Source organism: Taeniopygia guttata, chromosome 5 (assembly GCF_048771995.1).
Source record: "Taeniopygia guttata chromosome 5, bTaeGut7.mat, whole genome shotgun sequence".
Taxonomy (NCBI): Eukaryota; Metazoa; Chordata; class Aves; order Passeriformes; family Estrildidae; genus Taeniopygia; species Taeniopygia guttata.
This window is the reverse complement of record NC_133030.1, coordinates 55,172,603-55,198,540: the sequence shown is the minus strand read 5'-3', so window position 1 is coordinate 55,198,540 and position 25,938 is coordinate 55,172,603. Positions and strand designations below refer to the sequence as shown.

Below are 25,938 nucleotides of genomic sequence, written 5' to 3'. Positions count from 1 at the left end.
CTAAAATTAATGTTTACTTTAGAAAAAGTGAAAATTTTCAGAGTTCAGAGACCAAGGTGGCCATTACTATAGAAGTTGTATATTACAAAATTAAATAGCACCTCTTTTTTTAAATAAGTGAATTAATTTATTCATATTTGTACATTAATTTGTATACAATTTCAGGTAGCATAACAGATTAACAAAAGCTAGTTACCAAAAAGAAAATACAAAACTAAAAATTATTCTGGAAGCTTATTACAGAAGTGAAGTTTCAAGGTCAAGTTCATGTAAGTCAAATTTGGTGGTATTTGGTGAAATATTTAGATGTTTAAAATTAAATGTTTAAAAAAACTCATGTGATTTCTATAAAATCATATCTAAGGCAGATTTTTTTTTGTACATTAATTTTAAACATTTGGATAGAGGGAAAAACCTGAGATCTATACCCAAAAGCTATTCTCTGCAGAAGAGACATACACATTTGTTTGCTTCCTGTAGCAAACAGTATATATAACAGTTACTATAAAAGTTGTGCTGTACATTAGCTGTAGTGCAGGTCACTTTCATATTAAGTGCCAGTAAAAGGCTTAACAAAATATACAAAGTCTTAAAAGGTGAGGCTGTTTAAAGCATTAACTGTATACATATTGCACACTACCGTGAATACTCATGGTTCAAAAAAATAATCACATTGCAGTTGCCAGTTCTTACATAATGAACCACACTGGAATGAGAGTCAAGAAGAGCAAATATTGCCAGCTGTCAAATCAGCACAAAGTGAGAGGCAGGTCTGTGGAGGCTGGTGTCTGTGTGTGCCCTCAGGAGGCCACATCTGCAGTTCTCACTGGTCCCGAGACTCATAGAGAAGTTTTGTTGCCTGACAGAAAGGGAAAATGTCAGTGTTAACTGAAGTTTCACTTGCAGCCACTTTATCTGCTTCCTACCCCTCCAAAAACATCCTTTAAATCCAGGGCCTTAAATGCTTCCTCTATTTTCCTCCGAGGCATGTACTAGCATTCAGAAAGTGCTGAATGCACTGGCATGGTGATAGGAAGTTTGAGCACACTGTGCTGAGCAGAGTAAAAGCTGGGCAGAGGGACCTGGGGAGTTCTAAAATGGCAATAAAGCAGCAAAGAGCCAGAAACCTGCCCATACACATTATAAACTACAGTTCTGATCAGCAATGGATCAGGTGACTGATTTGAATGTGGCTTCGGTTTTTCCCCACCATAACTTTGGTTTAGGAAATACGAACCTTCTGTTTCATTGCCCATGCAGGGCCTAGCACCAAAAAATTAAAACTCTTCCACTTCCAAAAATAAACAACTTCTTTGCACCTTCATGAAGCAGTAAAAACAATTAGCTGAACTCAGGTTCAAATGAGTATTTCACAGTGCACATTCTTCAGCCAGTAACAAAATGCAAGGAAGTTTAAAGCCAAATTTTTAGCTTTTTTCATCTAATAACATGCATGAGATCTTGGGAAACACTTCAGAGTGCATAAATTCTTCAGGTCTCTGAGCAGAAAGGTAAAGTCATGTTCATTTACACCCAGCCATAGCTTCTGTTTTCTAAGCAACAAGGCCCTGAAGTCCTTAATAAAAAAAATCATAGAAGTACTCCTAAGGCTGAATGCTCTGTCTGGTGCTGCTCAACACCCTATGTAAAGATTTTCTTCAGCCTTGTCTAAGCTTTGGCTGCTTTGCCTACCTTGTGCATAGCTGCAAGCCAGGCTGCTGATAGCTTCTTGTTAGAGCTGAAGTCTTCACCAGCAGTAAACTTCATCTGTGTCACCTCCTCCGACCCTGGTACCTTGTACTGCAGGATCATTCCTATGGCACGAGTGTTACCTCCTGAAAAAAGAAATAACATCTGGAACAGCAGCAGGTGTTGCCAACTAACTAACACTTTCCAGCTCATGAGTATGTTTGGAGAAATGTGCTCATTGCTCAGTTCAGAGCACAAGCAGCTGCTGGATCTCAGGAGCTCATGACCACAGCTTGTAGTGCCAGGCAGTGGAACTTGCAGCCTCATATTGTTCCATTTTCTCTTCCAAGCACCAAGGCAGAACCTGCATCAGCCTTCAGGTAAAGCCACACACCTGGAACACCCTCATGATTTATTATCACCATGGCAAGACATTGATACCACAGTTTCATATGGTAGCCTGCAGTCTGTAGGCTTAGGGTCCAATCAAGCTGATGGCAAAGCAGGGTCCTGCTGGATATAGTCTGGCACAGCAGGCAGCAGTCCCTGCACACCAGGCAAAGTTTGGGAATGATGTTTACATAAGGCTAGAGAACAGCTGGCAATATCATTTACTTCCTGAAGGAAATTGCTGCCAAAGACTCTGCTCTGCCAGGAGCACAATAAGCGAGGTGTTTGTATCTCTCTTACTGAGGCTGCAGAGATGAAGATAAACCAAAGCAAAAATACAGACATTTAACAAGAACTTTCAGAATGACACATTACTGTCATTACTTCCTGCAGCAGAGGAGCATAAACTACGCCCTAGGAACAGCACTAGCATACACAGGACACTTCTTACAAAGCTCTTTTTAGAAGTGTCTGCCTGAGAGGGCTCCTTGGAGGCTGTTACTGCAATATCTGAGGAGCCAAAACAAATCACAATCTAAGCCAAACTCAATCTAGTTAGTGCTGTTAGTGCACCTAACCCAATCAGAAGCCCACAGCAGGGTTTATAAAAGAGCTGTTTTCGACTCTCCTAGGATAAATGGAAGTTCAACTTCATCAATTGCTTCTCTGCACCTACTGACCAGAATAATGGATTAAGGGCCTACTGAAAGATAAACCAGTGGAAATCACACACCTACAGCCTTGACCAGTTTGCCCATTTCTGGCATTACTAAGACAGAATACACCTTGCATAACAAAGAGGCTTTTCTTTTAAAGTTGTGGAAAAGCAAGCCATAATTTAACAGTTACAGTGCAAAGCCTTTCCAGACAGGACACAGGGAATATGTTAATTTCTAGTATGCCCAATTAAGTAGCCTGCTGAAGCAGGTGATCTGTAACATTGTGTACTACTGCAGATACCATTTCTCATCTTCCCTTCTCCCAGCATGGACAACAGCACCTTGGTCTAAAGAGGGCTTTGAGTACCTTAGTTCTCCTCCAGAGTCTTACAAAACCCGTGGTTTATTAAACAGACATACGGGAAGGAACAGATACATATCAGACTGGAACATAACTCAAGCTGAACAGCAATTATGGATCAAGCAAATAATCAGCACTGCAGAGAAGAGGTGAGGGGGTCAGGACATGCTTGGGTGAGTCATGCTGAAAGGCACTGCAGATACCTTCAGTAACAGGCTGGCTCTCCAGAAGGCTGGTGTAAGTGTGAATATCTTTTTCTACCATCAAGAAGGAAAGCAGGCAGAAAAGAGATAAAGCAATCAGAAGAGTAGTGAACAAGGAATTACAAGAGCATTAAGTGACTCAGCAATACACCTGGTTGATTTAAATACCAAGTTAAGTTTATTCAAATTAACATGCTGCACTGACTGAATAATGCACAGATGGGCTGTGCAATTAGAAAAACCCAGCGGTGACAGAAGTGCTGATAAAGAACAATTATTGAAATTCCTGACCTTGTTTGTTCTCATTTCAGTCAGTTCATATTCAGGTTCATCCTGAAATATTCTAAAATCTGGTAAGAGACGGGGCAGTAAGTTGCTGCACTCCAGTTTAGATGTTACCAGTTTCATCTCGAATGAAATTATGAAAGGATAGTTGAACTGTTTGCTCCCACTCCCCCATTTCATTCTGTTAACAATGTTTGTACCAGTCAAGGCAAAATCCCAGCTGGATTCTGAAAGGGAAGCTACCAAAGACTAACAGTTCCACTCCTATGAGTTCTTAAATCAGTAAATATTTGTACATACCCAAGAGAACAGGTACAACCACCCTTACTGAGGTTTATCAAAAGGCTCTCCCACATTAAGGCTGCAGGGGAACTTCTCAATCTTTAGGTGTTCCCCCAAATCCAGCAGCCACACAGGAGAGGGTCTCACAGACTGCTCTATTCTGACAGCAATTGTAACCAACACAGTTACACACTGAATGAACTGTCTAGCTCAATAACTGCAGCTTCTTTTTTTTTTTTTTTCCTTAATAGTTCATTTATATTAAAAGAAAAATTTACCTCCAGGAGTAAATCCCTCTGTAAGTATCTGAACAGTTGAAATCTGTATAATTTCAATTTCATAATGGCTGTCTCCATCCAAAATCAGGTATCTACATAATAGAAGAAAAAGGGTTTTTTTCACTTTTTTCCTACAATATCAAGTCCAAATCAAAGGAAAAAAATTAAAACAATCTCTCAGTGACACTTTTTTGTGTTCTTTGGGGTGAGGAGGGATAGAAATCAAGCAGAAAATATTACTTTCCATTGAAATGTCACTATTCCAAGACATTCTGATCCACACTGTTAGTAAATTCAAACAAACATTCCACTATTGTTGGATCTACCCTTTCAGACCGATTACTCTGTCCAACATCCTCAGGGCATGTTACTCTCATATTGTTTAGGCTTATTATGTAAGAATAGAGCTGTAAGTGCAACAGTGCTATAGTTTACAAATGCAGTTTCTATCAGTCTTTCTCACCTCTGGTTGTTGGAAAGTCGACAAACCATGAGCTCAGATTTATCAGATGTTCCCAGAGTTACAAAGAATGTAGCACCTGGAAAGAAATGTTTCAGTATTCTAATACAGAATTCAAGAAGCAACATTCAAGTATCAGAGCAGCTAACTTACTAATACACTGAGTTGAGTGAAATAAGACAATAACTGAAATATTAAACTGATTAACATCAGCAAAACACTCAAGTATAAAAAGCTGATCTTTAATTAACATGTTCTGACTTACAGGACCTTTCACACACGCTATGCAATTTCTCCCATGTGAGAAATTTCTCCCATGTGTAGAAATGCAGATGATATCCAAGAGGAATCTTTTAAAAGTTAGAAGATATTTTGAGGTGGCAAAGACAGGCAATTAAAGACCTTCTGTGACCACTGTAACACAAAAATTACCGTTTCTGTACTAAAAAAACCAATTTAATAGCAGGATGTGACCTTCAGTTCTATGCTTAAGAAACTGTAAAGACATCTCTTTTTCATTACTGAAGGCTGGCTCAGTCTTATTGCGAGGTCAATGAATGTCAGCCTTCATGTTGATTCTTCCCCTTCAAAACAGCTTTGGCAAGGGGAAAGTCACTGTTGCTACATTAGAGAAGTGACTCAGAGCTCCAAGCAGCCCTACGCGCCCGACCCCTTTGCTTCCTCCATGCCTCATGCTCCCTGTATTACCTAATCCCAACACTGCTGACCTGGGAAATGAAGAAAGTAACATCCAGCCCTGCCAAATGGTCTGCAATCCATCTCCATAATCTGAACTGTGCAGCCCTGCTGCTTCACCTTGTTACTTCCCAGTTCACCCAGGCTCACTGACCCCGTGCTGCTGAAGTGACAGAGACAGCAGCACCAAGGCTGGAGAAAGACATTACAGCCACCATCACCACCTCTCCAACCAGGATCTGTGGCTCTACAGCAAGTCAGGAACAACTTCAGAACATGAAAGCAAACAGGACAAGCTTTAAAAAAAAAGTCTTCAGTTTAAAAGATGTGATTTAAAAACTCGCCTACGCCCTCATGGCAAAGCAGGGTGTGCTCCAGGATGAACCCAGGATCATCCATGGCCATCACATATGGAGCTTAACTTACCCATTACGCACACTGGCATCATGCTGCGAGATCATCAAAAAGGCACTGAAGGATCACAGACTATTTTAAAAACGGAAGTTTCAGCTTTCTAAATGTAATTGGAACATGAATTACTGTATTGCGTGAAGGTTTAAACCTATGGAAAGCTGAGTACTCATGATGATCAACCACAGCTGTAAGCCTTGGATAAGATCAAAGCTCTCAGATGAAGCTTGAAACAAGCACTGTATCTTGTTTGAAAATATTAAAATATTCTCTGAAGTATTTTTCATCCTTGTTTAATGTAACAGGAATATGGCTAAAAGACGCATTATTTCAAGGAAAATGCCAACTGCACACTCATCTGTTCTCACAGGTATTAAAAAATTGTAATTAATTAAATCACTCTTCCTAAAGACCAAGAAGTACAAACTGAGAGGTGTAAACATTGACTACAAAGTGCGAACCTCTCTCTAACTAAACCAGCAACACAAAATCATGAACTGAAAAACAAAGAGGTGTGACAAAGAGGAGACAAAACCACAGCTTGACAGTGGAACTGGGTGCTTACCATTCATGAGCACTTTGAGCTGTTTGTCGTAGAACTCCGTCTCCTTCTGCGAGACCAGGGCGCACTCCGCACACTGGCGCACGGGGTCCACGAAGCACATGCGAGGCAGAGGCACTTTCTTACTGCAGCACTTGTCACAGAAACACTTCCCACACCTTCGGCAGTGATGCTAAGCATGAGAGAACATTGCCTTTACTTATTTACAAAGGAAATTGATAGGTTACTTACAAGTTTTTCAGGTGTGAAATGTGCATGTTGAGGAACAGGTAGAAGAAATTAAATGCTACAGTGGCAGACAGGAATCTCTCAAGGTTGGACATAAAAGACCGAGTACAATATGAAGAGCAGCACTCTAAGCCTTTGCTGGCACTCTGTAAAGATGCTTCTGGAGCAGAAAAGACAGGAAAGGGCTTCTCTGGTGTTCAGTAAATCCTTCACCTCCCTGTCAATAAAAACCCATGAGGTCCCTTCCCACTTCTGACAAAAGAGCTTAGAGAACTTCAACTGAAGTTTCAACTTCTTCAACTGAAATTACTATTCTTCTCTTTTAAAACTTATTCTCAAGTTTCTCCCAAAGGAAAAATATAAGAATCTTCACACTTAGAACCTAAAGCTACTCCTTTTATCAGAAGTATCAGGCAGCACAGCACATATCCAGTGAAGTTGTGAAACCAGAACGAGTATTGCAGTTTCACAGCCCCTAAATCTGCAACCAGTGGCCTGTGCTCCAGATCACTGCTGGGGTGTGACAGTGCCAGCAGATCTTCCTGATGCAAGCTCTCATGACAGAACAAGTACTCCCAGGCAAGCAGGAACTCATCTGTGGCTCAAAGCAAGCCTGAAAGTTTGATACAAAGGAACTGATAACACTGTACTTTTGGTCAGTGCTAGGCTTTCCTTCCAAATGTTCTGCAAAATCCTCTGGAGTACCTATTTCCCAAGGCCACTTCCAGTTGCTTCCCACAGCTAACACAAGGGAAACCCAGCAGCTTGTCATCTGGTATGAGTGTGTCTGGCTTAAAATTTCTCCTTCCCTCCCCCCCCAAACAATTAAATTAAAAAACATGAACTATGTCACCACACTACAAGTCACATGTTCACATTTTTCTTCACTTTTGTAAGCCTGTGCTAACAAAGTGTCAATGTAATTCTACAAAGGAATGATGTTCCCTCCTAAAAATCACTGCTAGCCTTCCTTGGGAGGGTACTATGCGGAATTCTGCATGTCATATTCTGCACACCAGTCTGCATTCCACACTGACCTCTTACCATTAATAAACAGAATTTAATGTTTGTGTTTTCTCTTCATCCAGTGAGCCTAACTACGTAGTTTACACTTTCTACTTTAATTGGAATTTCTCTCTTCCAAACTAAATACAAATCCTAGTTTACTTTTCAAAATATGTCAATTTTAGTATTTTGCAACACTTACTGCTTCAAATTTCATTAATTTATCTTACCTTTCTAGTTATGAAGTCAAATTTTGTGTCACACTGCATACATCTTGGGCACTAGAAAACAGTACAAACTAAGATTAGTCTACAATTTTTTAAACCTTCAATTCTGCCACCATACATGAAGAATGAGCTTTATATTATGCCCCATAAAGAAACACCTCCAACAAATTTCCATCCCTTATCTTTTTACCATGGGTGGCTTTCATTTAATATTGATGTTCCAAAATAATGTCATCTCCATTTGCAAGACAAAAAAAAAAGCTGCCAAACTTCCCCCTAATGAATAGTGTATCCTGCCAGCAGGCAAAACTACATCTCAGAACTACTTACCATTCTTGATAATGTCTGGCTAGCCAGACAGTCTCATATTCCAGAGTCAACCTCTAAGCTGTCCTCACTTTACTCTACTACAAATGCTCTGCTGACTCACCAGAACATTGTTTACACAATTTAATACTCTCAAGACTCACACATTTTCGAAACATGCTAAGAGATATTTGGTTTTCTTCCAAGCCACCAAGACCTAATGCTTATTCCAGCTACAAAAAGTCACATCCTGAAATATCTCTTTGCTACAACAAATTACACCCACACTCCTTTCAAAAAAAAATGACAGAAAAAAATTGAAGGAGTTTCTCGCTTCCAACTTACTGAGTTTAAGGGGTGACAGTTTTGATTGTATTAACAACCAGAAGTGATCAGTGACTGTTGGACAACCAAAATTTTCTGTATAGAAAATCACCTACCAAAGGGTTGATACCCAACCCTTAGGTCAATGGATTTTCAACAAAACTTTACATATTTTTATCTACCATATCAAACGCCAGTGTCTGAGGCTTATAACACAATTCTTCCTATATTTACTTGCAAATATTAATGCAAAATTATGCCTGACATCTATACTCAGGAGAACATGGTTAGATCCTGTACTAGATTTTATAACTCTAGAAACCAAAACTCCTCAAACCAGACTATCTCAGACTACAGCAGAATGTCCTCTTAACCACATGCCCTAAGCTGAGCAGGTGCTATTTGCTAAGCACACAGTAATCACCCTTTGCCTTTAATTAACATATTTCAATACTTAACCTTTTTTCTTCTATAAATCCCCTCAGGCTACAACAGCTTCTATTCAGGGACTTTTGCTCCAGCAGATGCTCAATCACTGTCACAAGTTCAAGAACTGCAGCCAAGAAAATACTACAGCAGCTAAATTAAAAAGTCTCCAGAAATTGTGTCCTTTTGAAGTGTAAGCTTGTTAATAATTGACAATAGTTTATATGAAAGGCTCTGCTGTCTAAACAGACATTTAACACATTAGACAGTAATGGCAGTCACTGTAGTGGAACGTAAACACCTACTTGCAGAATTTGTTACAACAAGCTGTTTCCAAATCCCACATAGAAGAGCACTACAAGTGTTCCTGAATTGTTTTAACTAACACTGAACTGAGGCATCCAAACACATCTTTCCACAATGGCTGCAGAAAAGGTTATTTCATCACTCACTGATAAGTAATGTCAGTGTGAAGCAATTTCAGTATACACCAGGTTTCACCTCTGTAACAAGTAGAACTCTACAGCTAATAACACATTCTCTTCTACCTCGTTTTAATTTTTGACATGTAGTTTAATAGCCTGCCTGGGAGCTTGGACCTGGCAATAATTTTGGTATGCCTTGAACTTACCTGAGTTTCAATTAATTTTCTTAATGAAAATATCTGGGAGTTTTTTGGTTGGGTTTTGGTGGTGGTGGTGTTTTTTTAGTTTGCCTAGACTGGGTTTTTAGGGGGGTTGAGGTTTGGGGTTTTTTGTTTATTTGGTTTTTGCCAAAATGCAGAAAGCACAAGTCACAAGCTAGAGGTTAAAAAAAAAAAAAAATCAAACCCAAATTCTTCTAAATACTGTTATACATAGATTTCATACAGAATGCTATGCTAAACATAAAAGTAGTTTTTAGAAAGGAACAAAATTATCCATCCTCTTATTTAACACAAACTAAAGGAAAATATTTCTGAATTCCAGACCCCTGATACAAACAGCAGTCCTAAATAAATCACAAGTCGCAGCACACGGTAGCTGGCATTGCAAAATGGGATTTTTCCAGGAAAATGTTCTGACACAAGCAAGCTCAAGATACTGTTCCTTTGAGGTGTTTTTGCTTTAAGTAACCAGAATGGAGTGAACCATTTTCATAATGTCAACTTCTGCTTTGCCTGGGACAAGATATTTATTGAGAACATGTTGGAAGATGAATCCTTCCTATTCATCCACACACTGACATAATTAGAGAGTGACTAGCATTGATTTAAGTTTTATTGCTTGGAGGAGTTTTATCACATTAATAGAAAAGGAAGCACAATGTCCAAGTTACTTCTCATGCCTTCAAACAAAAAGATGTGAAGCAAGAAATTAAGTAAGAATTCATGTCAGAAGTAAATTAATTTTATGTGCAGTCAACCACCAATACCAATATCAGATTACTTCATCTAGAAAGAGGAAAATGCAGGAACATCCAACAGCTGTTGGATCTTGGCATTAATTTAAAAATACTGAGAGCTGGTTCATTGCAAACTTCTCATGGCTTTGCTCAAGTGTGATAACTTATTTCCATAATCCACAGATCCAGCCAGAGGTGAGAATCCCATCGATGGACAGGAATCTATAGTTACATTTCAAGTGCTTTATTTGCATAAATAATTAGGGAGTGATTCAAGAAGTGATGCATGGGAACACCTGGCTGAGCTCCTTAACACAGTGATCCTTTGCAATCAAGGAAGTTCAGGAAATCCCACTTGAACACACCTGGCCGAAGCAGCTGAGGCCAGAGGGGGAAAGGGCAGGAGGCAAACACAGGGCAGAGAGAGCTCAGAGCTCTCTGACACTGCCTGAGCCTGGATTTTGCCACACAACCAGTGCCCCTCCCAGTGCCTGAGCCAAGAGAGGAGCCAGGGGAGCTCAGTCCCCTCCTGCAGCCACCGAGGAGCCCAGGGAACCCCCTTCCACCACATCTGTCAGCTCCTCTGCAGCACACAGTGCTCCCCAGCCATGGAAACATCTGGTACACAGCTGGATATCACAAGGTTTGGCCACCTCTGCAAGCAAACTGACACATTTTGCTCAATTTTCAATCCAAGCTTTCCTTAACAGAAATATCATCAATTAAGCTCTGTTGGTGATTTACAAAGAAAATCTGAGTCAGACAAGGCACATTCAGAGACCAACACTTGAAGCTCTGTCCCGAGTTTATTGATGTTCAGCAGAGACTTTCATAAATCCCTCTCAACTCATTACCTGTATTACAAGTAAGATTACTTTAAAAAGTAAAGTTTTCAGTAGTCCTGCTTCAGCCTTGCATTTCAAATTCCTCACAGTTACTGATATTTTAAGACCGTATAAGCTTGTGATTAAGAAATTTAAAATTTACTTACTGTTCAATGCTGTATAAGCTGCACAAAACTACCAACTGCCATAATTCTTAGGTGGCCTTAATTTTAAAAAATAAGCTAGTTGACTCTTCTTGCATAAGAAGAATAAAGCTACTGGATTTTGTGAGTGTTACTGGCTGCATAGCAAAAGCCAATGGATTTGAAAAGCCAGATCAGAATTTGCTAATACCACTCAAGGTCTTGTCTTGGACACAGACACTTCATTTTTAATTACGTCTGACATGGTAACAAGAGCAAACATTCTCAACTAATCCACTGCCTAGGTAACCCTGTCTCCTTACATTTAATTGTTCTTAACAAAAATACGGAATTTGTAAGCTTCCCTGCATATCACATACCTGCTTTATTTAAGGGAAAAGTTTGTAACATGCTTGGCGATTGTTAACCAAAGCGATGTCAGAATTCATAACACACTTCCAGAAACCTAGTAAAATAACTCACCACAAAATAACAATTCATAGTCTTAACCTGGCATTAACAAATGCATTTAAAATATTTACCTCTGCCACACTTCATTCAGTCACAATCCAACACCCTCAGCCTACAGATCAGCAGACAACAGGGGAAAAGTTGAATTTTAAGGGGAACAAATACCTACAATAGAACTGTAATATAAAATTCAAACTAACAATACACATCAGACTGGTGTATCTAAAATATACAGACTTAATTCTCTCTAGATATCTAACTAGTTTATATAGATCCTACCACAATCCCCAAACAATCTGTAGCTGAATTAAGATGGTTGTACATATTAAAACTGCGTTAGAGGTACTTTGTTTTCCTTAATGAAACTGGTCTGTTATAATCACGGACTGCCGACAGGCTGAACTGCACTCCGAAGGTCAGGGACAAAAGCGATTCCAATGGAAGTGTTCACAAACGAGATCGATCTGCCCGATGAGGACGGTGTCAGGAATCAGGTTCCCAGGTTTTTTCCTTCTGCACGGGAGGAGCAGAAGGGAAAACCTCTGCACAAGAAGTGCTGGGAGCAGCGCAGCCCTGCCCCGCAAAGGACACTCCGCTGGGCATTTCCCCGGCAGGTTTTAATGTGTAAGGAAGAGAGCAACTTGAGAAAATCCCCACAAGATACTGCAGCAGATCGCTCTTTCAGAACGAGCTGAATACTCACTTCCCAAAAAAAGGGCTGCTTTGGGCAAACCATCAAGTGACTTGCGGCTCCCACCCTTTATAATCGATCAGCAGAGATTGGCCTGAGCTGCAACAAACAGTGCTGGCAGAGCGAGCCTCCAGGATCATCATTATTATTATTTTACACAGAACTTTCTGCCTCAAGAGATACCAGACACAGGGAAAAGTTTTTCTTCTTCATTCCTAACCAAAGGAGGACTCCGTGTTCCCGTACTGAACAGACCAAGCACAAAGCACGTATCTGCCAAAGAACGCTCTGCTGGATGAGTCCCGGCTTAAATTCACACTGGCTCCTCTAAAATAAATCTACATTCCGGGCACACTTAAATGCACTGGCGTGTGTCCACACCACAGAACGCTGGCAATAAATAAATAAACAAACAATGGATTCTATGTTGCATGTGCATCTGGGTGCAGCGACTGGCAACAATTAACTCTCATTACGTGAAATTTAAAATATTACCGTCACGTTGTTTACTTAGCGAGTATTTAAAAGCAAAGTTGACTAAAACAGACGGAATTGTTCAATGGCTGTTTAACACTGCGAACACTCACACCAGGAGCCAGAAGGGCTGTTCTAACTCAGCCTTATCGCTTCAATAATATATCTAATTAGTTTTAAACCTACACGGCCTCCAGAACCACCTTTGTCAGCATTTAAAGCAATAATGCACAGTTCGCTACACTTCTAATCACCAATCGCTCGCGAATTCTCGCAACGGGGCCGCACACCGCTGTAGAACGAGTGACAGCCCTACCCTTGCGTCCTTAAACCCATTAATCTAAGGGAAATACAAAAGCGAAGGGAAAGGGGAACGGAAAGGAGGGAAAGAGAAGCGCGGCGCCCCTGCCCCCGGCGGTACCTCCTTGTCGGGCACCCAGGGCGGCTCGTCGAGGCCGAAGGGGCTGCGGGCGGCGCGGTGCTCGGGCACCATGCGCAGCCCGCTCGGGGAGCGCACCAGCTTCTTCGCGTCGCCGCCCGACATCTTCCCCCGCCGCCGCCGCCACCGCGGGACGGCCGCCGCCGCCGCCCAATGGCCGCGCGGCGCTGCCTGACGGACACGGCACCCAACCAATGGGAAGCAGCGACTCTCCGGCCCCGCCCACACGCTCGGGCTTGCCAGCCAGTCCCGTGGCTCTTGGTGTGCAATCCCGCCTCCTTCGTGCCCCGCAACCCGGAAGCGAAGGGCGCGGGCGACACCGCCGCGTCCCCGAGTTCCAGGAAGCGGCACACCGAGCCGCGGGGCCTCGCGGCCACGAGGGGCGGCTCCGCAGAGAGCCCGAGGTCGCTGCTGCAGCGCCCGCCCGAGGCTCTGACCCGACCCGGGCTCTGACCGGGCCCAGCCCCGCCGCTCCCGGCGGGAGCGGGCGGGGAGCGAGCGGCGCCCTGCCATTGGCTGTCCCGCCGGCGCAGTCACCGAAGGGAGTTTTGATTGGCCTGTGGGGGGAAGCTGCTCGCTGATTGGCTGCGCAGGTGGCGGGGGATTCGTGAGGGCCCTGTGGCGGCGCCACGCTCTGTTCGGCTGTCCGGCGGTGTGTCCGGCTGTCCGTCCGTGTGTCCGGCTGTCCCTCCGTGTGTTCGACTGTCCGTCCGTGTGTCCGTCCGTGTGTTCGACTGTCCGCCCCTCGCTCCCCGGCCGGTTCCGGGCCCGTAGGACAGCCCTGGCTACACCGTGAGCCGCTCCCGGCGTTTCGTTCTGCCCTGGGCCTCATCCGTGGAGCGGCTCCCTGTGAGCGGAGAGTCCGCAATGGTTTGGAGCCTTTCCGTCAAGGGACGTCGTAATCATGATTCATTTCAGTAAGTTTTGGCTTCTAAACCTTCTCGGAATGTTGATTTAAATGGGTGTTACTTAAGAGTAACTTGCCTCTTTTAGATTTATTCTGTTATTAGTACCCATCACAGCCTCTCTCCCCATGCTGAAAAAGGGATTGTTCATAAAGTCATGTGTTCTCATATAACTCCTGGGTCTCTGCTGCAATCCTTCCTAAAGTTTGTCAGAATAATGCTAAGAACCTCTTCTAGGCAGCCATGGGGCTAAACTGTTGTGTTTCGGACCAAAGTATTAAAAGAGCTGTTAAATGTCTTTACAAGAAACAAACAGAATTTAACAATTCCATATTAAATTTGTTTTTAGCTAATAAATGTATATTTGACTGTCCAATGCATGAATAATCCTGGGTCATCCTAACTTGCTTGCGTGTGATTTTTTTCTATTTGAAAATGAAAGCCTCGTGTGAAGACTGACAGGAATAAATGACTGTCCAGCTTGCTTGTGAGCTGCAGTCCAGAGCAAAAGCACTATGCAGGATTACAGGCAATTAACACTCCCAGTAGCTCTTAACTGCAGGATTATTGGTTGAATTCTTTAATAGGATAAATGTGAACAGCCAGCAGAGAAGACTTCTGCCAAAAGGTTGGGTTAGAGAATAGCCAGGGTTGGAAGGGAGCTCTGGAGATCATCCAGCCCAACCCCCTGCCAAGGCAGGCTCACCTAAAGCAGTGGCACAGGAATGAGTCCAGGTGGGTTTGGAATGTCTCCAGAGAGGAACACTCCATGGCCTTCCTGGGCAGCTGTTCCAGTGCTCTGCCACCCTCGGTGTAAGGGCTCTTCTTCATCTTGAGGTGAAGCTGAAGAGAGTTTGACATCATCCTCTTGGCACCCACCTCTGGGATTGTGATATGCATTGGTGAGATCCCCTCTCTGTCTTCTCTCCTCATCAGGGAGACGCTCCAGACCCCTCAGCACCTCTGTGGCCTCTGCCGGGCCCTTTCCAGTAGCTCCTTGTTTTGTACTGGGGAGCCCAAAACTGAACACAGAACTCCAGATGTGGCCTCACTTAGGGCTGAGGAGAGGGGGAGGATCACTTCCCTCAGCCTGCTGGCCACACTTTTCCCATAGTCAAATAATATCAATATATATAAAATAATAATAGCAATAATTCTCATAATAGCAGAATAATTGATACTTCTCCAGATACTACCCCAGAATAATTGATACTTCTCTAAGATAGCTGATAAATAGATTGTTAAAAATAGGAAAAAAAAACTTCTGAAAACTTTTGACACTGATTTATGCCTATTTTTTCTTGCCTGTGTCTGTGATAAAAGCCACTTTAATCACAGATAATTATGGGATGTGCTGCTCACTGCTGTGCTGTGTCAGGAGATGGACTGGGACCAGTTTGACTTGAACCCCAAAACAATTGCTGCCCTGAAAAAAGGTAATTTAATTTGCCACTGTCTGTCACCACACTGACATCCTTGACATAATTGTGTGTTTGTGGGTATAAGCAGACAGATGGACACTAACATTTTAGAACTGTCATTAAGTGTTTCATGAAGAAATTTTTTGAGTAATAAAAAGTGTTGGGTTTTGGCCATGCTTCTATAATAAATTTCCAAACAGTTTTACAGCTTGTGTTGGTACATTCCACGTGAGTGTTGCCTGCCCACTGTACAAGAATGCAGCACAGATAAGCCTCAAGTAAATGAGAATTACAAATTGGGAAAACTTTGCTATGTAAGACAGCCAAAAGTATTTATAAAAATTCCTCTTGTTTCAGCTGACATAAAATCAGTAAAAGAGATTTTAAACTTGTCTGGAGCAGACTTGCAGAGATTGATGAAGCTCCCCAGTGCAGATATCCAGTGCCTGCTGAAAACAGTCTCTCACACACTGAGGAGGAACAGCATGCTCACAGGTAATGCAGTCAGGGCATAAAAAGGCTTCTGTCTAAAGCTCAGAATAACTGTGACAGGGAGAAAATTGGGTTCTGGCTCCTTAATGGCATAGAAATGTGAGTTTAAAATGAGAATGGAAAGGACAGCTCCCCTGAGGGTAAATGGAAGTGAATGGGTGTCATTTTTCAGGATTGAGTCTGCTTGAAAAAGGACAAATGTTTCTCCAGTCTGAAACACTTAAATACAGGAACAAAATATTTCCTTTTTCTATCACACTCTCTTCCCCTCTCTCACTATTCTTTTTTTGGACTAAGATTAGTTGAAAACTTTATATCATATATTAAAAGCCTCATAAACTGATTTTTCATAAACACCTCATTCCAAAGAAGCAGGACCTAATAGCTCCTGCTGTACAATTCTTAATGACAACCCTGTATTTAAAATCTATGTTCTTGTGATTGCATGTGTCTTTAGGCTTTGACCAGATGCCTGCTGTGCTGTTTTATAATCTGCTAGAGCTTTCTATTTCCATAATGGCTGTGCTTGAACCTTAGCTGTCAAAATCCTCTCTCAGTGTTACTTTCTTCAGGGACATCTTAGAGGCAGAGAAAGGAAAAAAGAGTTTGAGAAGAGGAAATAACTCAGTGTAAATTATCAATCTTTCTACAGATATTCAGCAGTAGGTCTGACGGGGAGACAGAGGTGGGGAAGACCAGGCTGAATTAGGGAAATTCTCCATCAATAAAGAAAGCATCCCTTGTAGGGATAAACCTTGTATACAGCATCTATTTTGTATCATTGTGTGCTGGAAAAATAATAAATGAAACTACCTTTTTCTTTTCTTTTTTTTTTTTTTTAATTTTTAATAATTAAAAAACACTCCCAAACCCTGCAGCACTTCAGCTCTACCAAGATAAAGATAATTTCCCCTCCCAGCACCAGAAGCTGAGCCTGGGATGTTCAGTGCTAGACAACTTGTTAAAAGGTGGCATTCCTTTAGTGGGAATCACGGAGCTTGCTGGAGAGAGTTCTGCTGGGAAGACTCAGATTGGTTTACAGCTGTGCCTGTGTGTGCAGTATCCTTACAAGTATGGTGGATTGGAGTCTGGTAAGTGCTGAACTGTAAACTTGGATTCCTTTCCCATTTCATGGAATAGACTGTCTCTGTCTTTAGGAACCTCATAAAGCAGGTGCACATGTTCAGTGCATGTCCAGCTTCAGTAGGAAGCCAGTTAGTGAGTGAGGTGTCTTTACAGAGAGAAAAGCTTAATGTGCATGTCCTGCAGCACAGCATAACTTAATTCAGAATTACTCTTGGCTGTTGTTTGCCTGCCTGCCCCTCTGGGTTAAACTAAACACACTCTCAAACAATGTAAGAAAAGTGTCATGAGAGCTCATTGACTACTCAGGTAAGCACCTCAGCAGAACAGCTCAGCAGGTAACTTTCTACAAACATCTTGGGTACATGGAATGTATTCCCTAGCTAAGGATTTCAAATTTCAAAGATTATTTGTTTTGATAACAATAATTGTACTGATTTACAGAGTAAAATAGATGGAAATGTAATTGAAGAAAAGTAATAACATTTTGTACCTGTGGTTTTCCTGGCTTTACCAAAGTATACAGGTTTATTCTTTGATTTGAGTATGTTTTTTTACCCTTCTGTCATATTAATCTAATTCCTTTTTTTTCTTTTTTTATTATTGCTGCTGTAGAAAGGGAGGAAACCTGTGTCACTTCTGAGAATTCTGGTAGTCTGCCTTAGGTGTGTTTTGCCTGTGACCTTGCTGCTCCTTCCACACAGCACTGGCTTTATCTGGCAGCTCAGTGGCTCCTTCTTCTGGGGAAACTTACTAATTTCTTGAACTATATCCACCCACGTGGAAAAATCATGGACTGTACAAATTAAGATCTTGCTTAAAGGGCTCAGAAGGGCTGTGAGTAGCCCATGGTTTACATTCTATGATGCCATTAATCAGAGCAGAAGCAATTATATTTTGTTCTGTTCCTTTGTGTGCTGTATTCAAACTATGCACATAGTTTGAATACCAATACATTTTTATCCATGCTCCGTCATTTCTTCCTGTTTGTGTTGAAACCAAGGAACAGAGGTACAGAGGAAGGTGCCCAGCACCCTACTGGCACTCTTGTGTTGAGCCTCCCATGAGAAATACAGCAATTAAAGCTTAGGTTAAATGTGAGGAGTTTTAGCCTTTAGGAAACTTGAAGAGAACAGCAATGCTTAGAAACTCTCACAGAACTCTGCACTACCTGTGGAAGATTTTGCTACTGATTTAAAATTATGGTGCATTGTATTTTTTTACTCATTAGCAACTTCCCTTCTCATAAGTGATGTTGAAATACATTTCTTTAAACAGTTACTTCATTCAATTTAGTGCTAGTCTTGTTTGTAATTCTCAGTGCGTGGAGGTTGGCAGCAAAGAAATCCTGAAAGTAAACAAAGGCCTCCTTTGCCTCCAGGATATCTTTCTGCTGTTGTAGGAATGTCAGTTGTGTTCACTTGTGTTGGCTGAATTTATTTTATATGCCCATATTCATAAGTAATATGTGAATATAATGGGACAAATTAATATCTATATTGGAATTCTGAATTAGAAAATAATGTTTGCTACTGATTCTTGGTAACAACCTGTTTTTTTTGATGGCAGATTATAATAATAGGAATCAAAATTTGTTCTTTTTGAGGTTGAGGGTGTGGCAGCACATTTCTCTCTCTCTCAGGATTTTTCATAGACGTGCACAGAGAGACAGAAAGAGAAAACAATTTCTATTTCTGCTCCTTGTTTTTCTCATGTGGAACGTGCTTGGAACGTGCTTGGAGAATTGTTTACCTGGGGTGATTGCTTGATTGGATTTTGATGAGATTGTTTGAGTCTGGTGGCCAATCCAATCCACCTGTGTCTGGACTCTGGAGAACAGGGTCATGAGTTGTGAGTTAGAGATATAGTTAGAATAAGTAGGTTTTGTAGTTTTTAGTATCTTCCTTTATATAGTATATTAATGTATTTTAGCATAATTATAATAAAGAAAATCATTCAGCCTTCTGAATTGAATCAGACATCCTCATCTCTTCCCATGAGGTTTGCCTGCATTTACAACAGAGGGGTTTTAGTGGGTTTCATTCCTGTTTGGTTGATTTTTGGTGGTATCTTTTTTGTCAACAACCAGCATAACACATTTATTGGCCTGAATAACAGATTTGATGAAATTGATGATTTCTGTATGGGTGTTGTTGGCCCTGTGACTGTTTTCAGTGTCCTGAATGTTGCAGTAACTCTGGATTAAAATACAATTATTTAATCAATGGAGCATCAATCTGTCTAGAAATGCAAATATGCATCTGGAAGAACCCCAGTGACTATGAAATCTGAATAAATGGACATTCCACCCTTTTTAAGTAAACCAAGGAGAGGACAAGTGACATCCTGCTTAAGGCAGGTCTGGTTTTCAGAAAGCAGACCTGTGAGCCCAGAATTCATGGCAGAGAAATCCCTGTCTTTTACCATTAAAGCAACATTGTGCAAAAAGCAGCCAGCTTAAGTAAGCATGGTAAGCACGGCCAGAATGTTTTACTTAGGAGCTGTTGTCTCAGCACAAGTTAGCACAGGTTTTTTAGCATGAAATTCACAGTGCTGTGTGAAGCAGGCAGACTGTGCAGTGTCACTCTGTGGGGTGGATAAATGGTGATCCCCATGCTCCTGATCCCCAAGGGCAGGTGATCAGGTGCTCCACAGCTGTGCACACTGAGTATCACCCAGCAGAGAGTACAAAATCCAGTTGTCCCAGCTGGTGCTGAAGAAAGGACCAGGCAACTGCAGGAAAGTCACAGAAGTGGGGTTTTTGTTCATCACTGATTTAACGTGGTTGCAAAATAACCAAACAAACATGAATTTCCAGGTCTATATGTGTAGCTTTTAAATGCAGAGTGTGTGGTGTAATTTGTGTGCTGTTAAGAAAACTGCATGTGTAAGAGCCCTGTGGTTTCCTTGGCTACAGGAGCTGTCTACATTTGTACAGAAGATGTGTTCCCAAGCAAACGTTTGCAGCAGCTCATAGATCAACAGCATAAGCTGCGTGCAGATGTTCCAGCTGAAATCATACAGAAGATCAGATTTGGAAACAGCATTTTTGTTGAGCAGGCAGCAGACCTGGTAAGTAGTAGCACAAAGAATGTTTCTAAGACTCTTGATCCATGTGGACTTGAGGCAGTATTTTACTGTTAAGGGGGGTCATTAGTGGAAGAGCAGCAGAGTTTGTAACTGGTTTGGAACACTTAATGATAGTCTCATGTCCTGAGTGTTTCAGTGAGGATCACTGCTTCCCCAGGCAGGCTGAGATAGCTGGAGCTGTTCAGCCTGGAGAAGAAAAGGTTGTGTGGGTACCTCATAGGAGCCTTCTAGTGTCTGCAGGGAAGTTGGAGAAGGGACTGTCTGTCAGGCCATGTAGACAGGGCAAGGGTACAAACTGAAAGAGGGGAAATGTAGATACTAGGAAGAAATTCTTTACTGTGATGGTGCTGAGATACTGGAAGAGGTTTCTCAGAGGAACTGTGGATGCCCCATCCCTGACAGTGTTTAAGGTCAGGCTGGATGTGGCTCTGAGCAGCCTGGTGTGGTGGGAGGTGTCCCTGCCTATGGTGTGGGGTTGGGACTGGATGATTTTGAAGGTCCATTCCAACCCCTTAACATTATATAACTCTATGAAAATGGAACAGTTTAGGAGTGTAGTATTACACCCTTGAGATTTAAAAGTATCAGTGAAGTCAGAGCTGCAGATAAATGCAGGTTGCAGTTTTGTCTGTTCCATCTATTCCTCAGTAAAACCACCAGATGTGGTTACTGGTGAGACTTAGAGATCCACCAGCTGCCTTCATGATTCGAAACTCCCTGAGCTCGTGCTGCAGCAGTGACTGCTGTAGTTCAGTCTCTTATGTCCCAGCAGTGTCCTCTGCCCTTTGTCACTGTCCCTGTGTGTGTGGCAGGACACCTTCCAGCAGTGCATCACGAGGAGGCTGTCCCTGCTGCTGGCTCGGGGCATGGTGCGCCTCGTGGTCATCGACTCCATGGCCGCCCTGTTCCGCAGCGAGTTCGGCCCTGCCGAGGCTGCTCTCAAGGCTCGCTACCTGCAGACCTTTGGGGCACAGCTGCACAGCTTGAGCACCAGGTTCAGGACTCCCATCGTGTGCATTAACCAGGTATGGTATCTCATTGCTTCTTATTCTGTAGGGACTGTTTAATAAATGGCTGGAGGGTGATGGAACAGTCCGTGTAAATGCAGATTTCATGGTGGTGTATGTATTTACCACCATCACATCAGATGACTATTACTGACTGATGGAAACTGAAGCTTCCTTAAACTGCTGTACTTTAATAAATGTTAACCACTCAAAGTTTTTTATTTAAGCTTTTGTAGGTTGTTAATGTTCTCAAAAGTTGTCCATTAAAGCTAACAGAAATAGGTATGTATAGCAACTGCACAGAGCATCAAAGCAAAGTAACAGAGTTCTTTCTTATCACTGGCTTCAAATGCCATGGTCAGGAGGATTGCTCTGGGAGCTCTGCAGGCAGTTATATTCCTGGAGACTGTGAAGCACCAGGGACTTTGCTGCATTTCTGTGGAACTCAGCACTTCTGTGCAACTGCTGAGATTACTGAAGCACTAAAGTGCATGCACTGACTTGGGCTGCACCAAAACAAGGCCACAATGATACTGGTCACAAAGAGTATTTTTTTGAGAAAACAAGGCAAGACACTGCTCTTAGTCCACTCACAAATTGAAGGAGAATCTGAATGCCAGAGGTGAAGCATTCACATTCCAATGTGGCCTTGGGAAGGGGTAAGTCACTGTGCAGGAAGGCCACTGAGAAACTCCAAAGGTAGTGAAATCATTGAGAACAGGGCACTTTTGGGAGATCTGGGCTTTTGTACTTTCTATCTCCAGCTACAGCACTGGGACAGTTTTGTCAATGTGGGGGGTTTGTTTGTGGTTTGGGTTTATTTTTTAACAAATAAGGCATCTAGTAGTAGTTTAATTAATGTAAGCTGCAGTTTGCTAAGTAGTTCTAACACTTTAAACTCAGCTTGTGATTCCCAAATCCATTTTAGTTGGTCTTAAAAGGATGTTTTCTAACTTGACTTAATATATGCTCTGATAATTTGGATTTTCTTGCCTTGGTTCCCCTCCCTGCCCTCCTGCTTGCTGAATACAAACCGAGAACCCCAGGTCAGCTGCAAACCTGTTTTTGTGCTTCAGGTGACGGATGCGGTGAGTGAGTCGGAAGCTGCTCAGTGCAGTTGGAGGTGAGTCACCCGCACAGTGACAATGTCAAACACAGCAATCTGAACCACTCTTATCTTTATCACTCCAGGGTAAACTACAAGATCATGTGAGGAGCACTGGGGCATTTACCAGCAATGCTGGATTTGCTGGAGATCAGCACTAGCTGGTGCACTGAAGGGGAAGAAACTGTCCTCTACATTTACATCGTAATTCCTAATCACAAGTTAGCAGGAAAAATTCCCTGGGGTTAATGGCTTGAGTATCTGCTGACACGAGAGTATTTTTGCATCTTGTCTTGTGTTTGATGTAACTGCATGCACCTTCTGTCTGCTTATAGAATATAGCAACCAAACCCTAGCAGCTGGCTTTGTTAGTGAGCTAAGAAAACACCCAAAATAGTATCTTCTGACACCAAGATATTAACAGGATTCAAATGTATATATTTGTGCTTTGAATCCTAACTATAACCTTGATTTACTGCAGAAGTTGGGTGCTACATAAATGGGTGTCTGTGAGAAGTTCACTGTGTCCTTCAGATTCTGGAACTGACACAGAACAAGGATAAGGTTCAATTATCATTTTTGCCTGGTTATATTGTATTTCTTTTACTGGAGAAATTGCACCTTTTCCAGAAAAAAAATTGGTCTAAACCTTGAGTTGAAAGTCACATATATGCAGTGTTCTGTTTACCCAAAACTTCTAAATATACTTGCAAATGGAATCCAAGGCCAACACACTTCTAATATTAAAAGTTCAACTATTTTCTCTTGTGGTTTTCCTGTTGCAAGAGAGGCCTGTGCAGTTGGAGGTAGGTATTCCCCCTAGCTGTACTTGAAAGAATGACAGCTGTACTCTACAGAAGCACTTCTCCTCCAGCTGTTTCCTTGCCACAGGGAGAACCTAAGTTTTGTGAGTAACCCCTGCCACCTCTGTCTTCAAAGCCGCATAGATTTCAATATATGTGAGAAACAATAAATGCCTTCTAGTGCAGTTTTGTTACAAGAGAAGGTATTTCATATGAAATCATGCATGCAGAAATGTGTCACACTTCCCTTTCAGGGTAGTGGGTAGCAGAGTCACTCCAGCACTTGGAATAACCTGGTCCAATCAGCTGCTGATGAGACTGATGGTCAGGCGGGTCTCCCTGCCTGGACACTCCCCTGGAGCAGCATCACACTGCGCTGGAAGCACGAGGACTTTAAGTGTTGTTTTTGCTCCTCATCTCCCTCCATCCTTTTGCTACTATACAGTACAGTTGGAAGGTGTAAAAGGAACAAAGTAACACTTTAGCATAGTAAAGTGTCCTGCTCCAAAAATGTACCAGGACTGCTTCAGGAAGAATGACCAGTGAAATGCAATTCTTCCTGGATGGGAGGAATTGATGGTGAAGTAAACGAACAATGGTATGGCTACATTTAGCCTTGTTTGCATTGTGAAAGATGATTTTTTGCACTTGGATATTCAGCTTTTCCTTGTCAGATGAGTGTCCTGAAGGTTCTGAAGGAAAAGGAAGCTGTGGGCAGTGGAAGGCTGCACAGTGGAGTGGGATTTAGTAATTCCCATGATGGGGAGGGAGACCTCATGTCTAATTTTATTTCAATAGCATGCTCATCCTGAAACAGCATTTACTGTAGTTTTGTACCCTCTGTTTCCAGACCCAACAGGACTTGAAATTCAGCCAGTTTATGTTGCCTGCTGGTGGTGCTGGGTCTCATGCTGCTAATACAAGGCTAGCTATTTCTTGTCACAAAGCAGCTGTCCTATTTTAAAACCATTTGCTATTAAGATTTTAAAGAAAATAATCCAATAAAGGTACTTTGTTTTACCATCTTACTGTAAGAATTAAAATTGCACTGCCTTTGTACTAGATGAGTGTATCTAGCTTCATAGCACTCTTAAAAATTGTTTATGGTTCATTTCCACTCTTTTCCTGCTTTCTAGTCCCTTCCCTTCAGAGCAAAGCCCTCTTTAGTCTCTTTTATTTGAAGGACAGCAAACCACATCCCCCATCCCCTTGTTCTCTTTGCCCATTGCTGAGGCTGTGTAGCCTCAGGGCAAGGCCTCTGTGTTCTTCCTGATGCTCTGCCCTGCTTGCTGTTTTGCTGGATCAGCATTCTTCATGGGCTTCTGGATTGCTGCCTCTCTTGTCCTGTGTCCCTGCTGCTGGGCTCTCAGCTGAAGGGCACCTTCAGCTCTTTTAATCTTTCAGATGCTATTGCTCTTCTGAGGTGACTTGTTCAGTTACAGCTTCACATGAGTTTTCTTCCCATCTTTTTGCGATTTGTCACATTTTTCTGCTGTCCTCAGACCACTGCCATGACATCCACTCTTCCTATGGCTGAATTTTTCCCTTGCTCTGTTCCATGTGAGCGCTAGCCAGGTGAAGTGACACTGTCCAGAGGCCCCTGTTCTGTGGGTGCCTGCTCTCCTCAGTGAGTGATGCTCACTTGTATCACACTCTCATCAAGCTCTCCTGTTTCCCCTCCTCCTGCTGCTGGCCCCGACAAGAACTCCACGTGTTCGTGTGGAGTGACACTGCTCAGGTCTCTTTTGGCCAGGAACCCTGTGTTTGTGAAACAGCTGCCTCCTCTGCCTTTCCCCAGTCACACTCCTTCAGGACGTTCATCCATGTTCCCATGTGGAAGCATGCAGCTGGGTAGCTGAAAGGGAAAGTTTTGTCTGGCTGTAAACTGCCTCAGCCTGAACTGTGGCAGAAGATTTCTCATCGGACAACTGAGTATGGCTTAAGGAAAAGAGTCCCTGTGACTCTTCCCCTGTGACTGCCTGGGGAAGATCCAGAGTAGAACAGGCACAGCTTGAAGCTAAAGGAAGGAGACCATAAGCAAGCAGAAAGGATGAGTTGCTTTCAGTGCCTCCTGCAACCCTTTCAGATGTCTCAGGGGCCCTTGTGCAAATAGCACAAGTTGTGTCTAAACCATTTTCCTAAAATGTCTTAATTCTCTGTATTTGGAAATGACCTCACAGCTTCTTTCAATAAACCCAACCATGAAGCTTAGAAGCCTTTGTGTACTCAAAGGAAAAAGTGAGAATGCCACAGCTCAGAGGCAGGGCCACCTCCTCCTCCAAACCCTTACCCTCTGTGCCTCCTCCTTAACAACTTCAGTAAAGATCAACTAATGCAGCACAGGTAACACTCCAGTTCTCTTCTCTTCCTGCCCTGTGTATCTGGGCTGGAACTGCAGCCAAGCAATGCTCATCCTATTGTGCTGACTGGGAAAAGCAGCCACAGAGATGTAGCTGATTAATGGGAGTCATCAAACCCTACCTGGATATTCATTTACAGAAGAGCCTCATCAAATGCTGGGCTGCAATCCCAGGAGTTTGCCTCACTGTGAGCCATGTCCAGAACAGTGTGGCACCTCCAAAGGCTCAGTCTGTAATATTTTGACCACTCTTTTCTGCAACTTGCAACTGCTTGCTGGAACGGCCCCGAAGTGTTAAAAGTCACAGATGGGTCTGCAATCAAAGCTCTAGTTTACCTGGTGAAAAACACTTTTACCAACAGACAGAAGTAACATTTTGCCTGCTCAAGTGTTCTGTCATTACCCCCTTGGTTTGTTGGTTATTTCTCTCCAGCTGAGTCAGAGTACATTACAGTT

At 42.4% G+C, this 25,938-nt stretch overlaps 2 protein-coding genes across 4 annotated transcripts; one reads left to right on the top strand and one right to left on the bottom strand.

Moving 5' to 3' along the window:
* Positions 1-104: 104 nt before the first annotated feature.
* On the bottom strand, positions 105-13,333 carry ZFYVE21 (zinc finger FYVE-type containing 21). 3 transcript variants are annotated; one of them, XM_012573775.5, is made up of 8 exons: positions 13,200-13,333; positions 7,740-7,790; positions 6,280-6,448; positions 4,611-4,686; positions 4,148-4,239; positions 3,303-3,356; positions 1,693-1,835; positions 105-859 (listed from the first exon to the last, which is right to left on the bottom strand). In XM_012573775.5, the coding sequence occupies exons 1-8, from the start codon at positions 13,320-13,322 to the stop codon at positions 824-826; spliced, it is 744 nt and encodes a 247-aa protein (XP_012429229.1). In that variant the 5' UTR covers positions 13,323-13,333; the 3' UTR covers positions 105-823.
* A 380-nt stretch (positions 13,334-13,713) lies between these two features.
* Positions 13,714-24,148, top strand: XRCC3 (X-ray repair cross complementing 3). Its single transcript, XM_002200295.6, has 8 exons — positions 13,714-14,134; positions 15,446-15,558; positions 15,901-16,038; positions 16,914-17,126; positions 20,036-20,190; positions 21,021-21,233; positions 22,292-22,338; positions 23,378-24,148. The coding sequence occupies exons 2-8, from the start codon at positions 15,504-15,506 to the stop codon at positions 23,598-23,600; spliced, it is 1,044 nt and encodes a 347-aa protein (XP_002200331.4). The 5' UTR covers positions 13,714-14,134; positions 15,446-15,503; the 3' UTR covers positions 23,601-24,148.
* Positions 24,149-25,938: the final 1,790 nt, after the last annotated feature.

What these genes read in the sequence shown, in the direction of transcription:
- ZFYVE21 (XM_032748462.3), bottom strand. Translation starts at nt 13,322, where the DNA reads ATGTCGGGCGGCGACGCGAAGAAGCTGGTGCGCTCCCCGAGCGGGCTG. An exon ending in TTGACTTCATAACTAGAAAG is followed by an intron (nt 6,449 to 7,739) that starts GTAAGATAAATT and finishes TCTCATGCTTAG; the next exon opens with CATCACTGCCGAAGGTGTGG. An exon ending in CGACTTTCCAACAACCAGAG is followed by an intron (nt 4,240 to 4,610) that starts GTGAGAAAGACT and finishes TCTATTATGTAG; the next exon opens with ATACCTGATTTTGGATGGAG.
- XRCC3 (XM_002200295.6), top strand. Translation starts at nt 15,504, where the DNA reads ATGGACTGGGACCAGTTTGACTTGAACCCCAAAACAATTGCTGCCCTG. An exon ending in GTATGGTGGATTGGAGTCTG is followed by an intron (nt 17,127 to 20,035) that starts GTAAGTGCTGAA and finishes CCTTGGCTACAG; the next exon opens with GAGCTGTCTACATTTGTACA. An exon ending in GCTGCTCAGTGCAGTTGGAG is followed by an intron (nt 22,339 to 23,377) that starts GTGAGTCACCCG and finishes CTTCCCTTTCAG; the next exon opens with GGTAGTGGGTAGCAGAGTCA.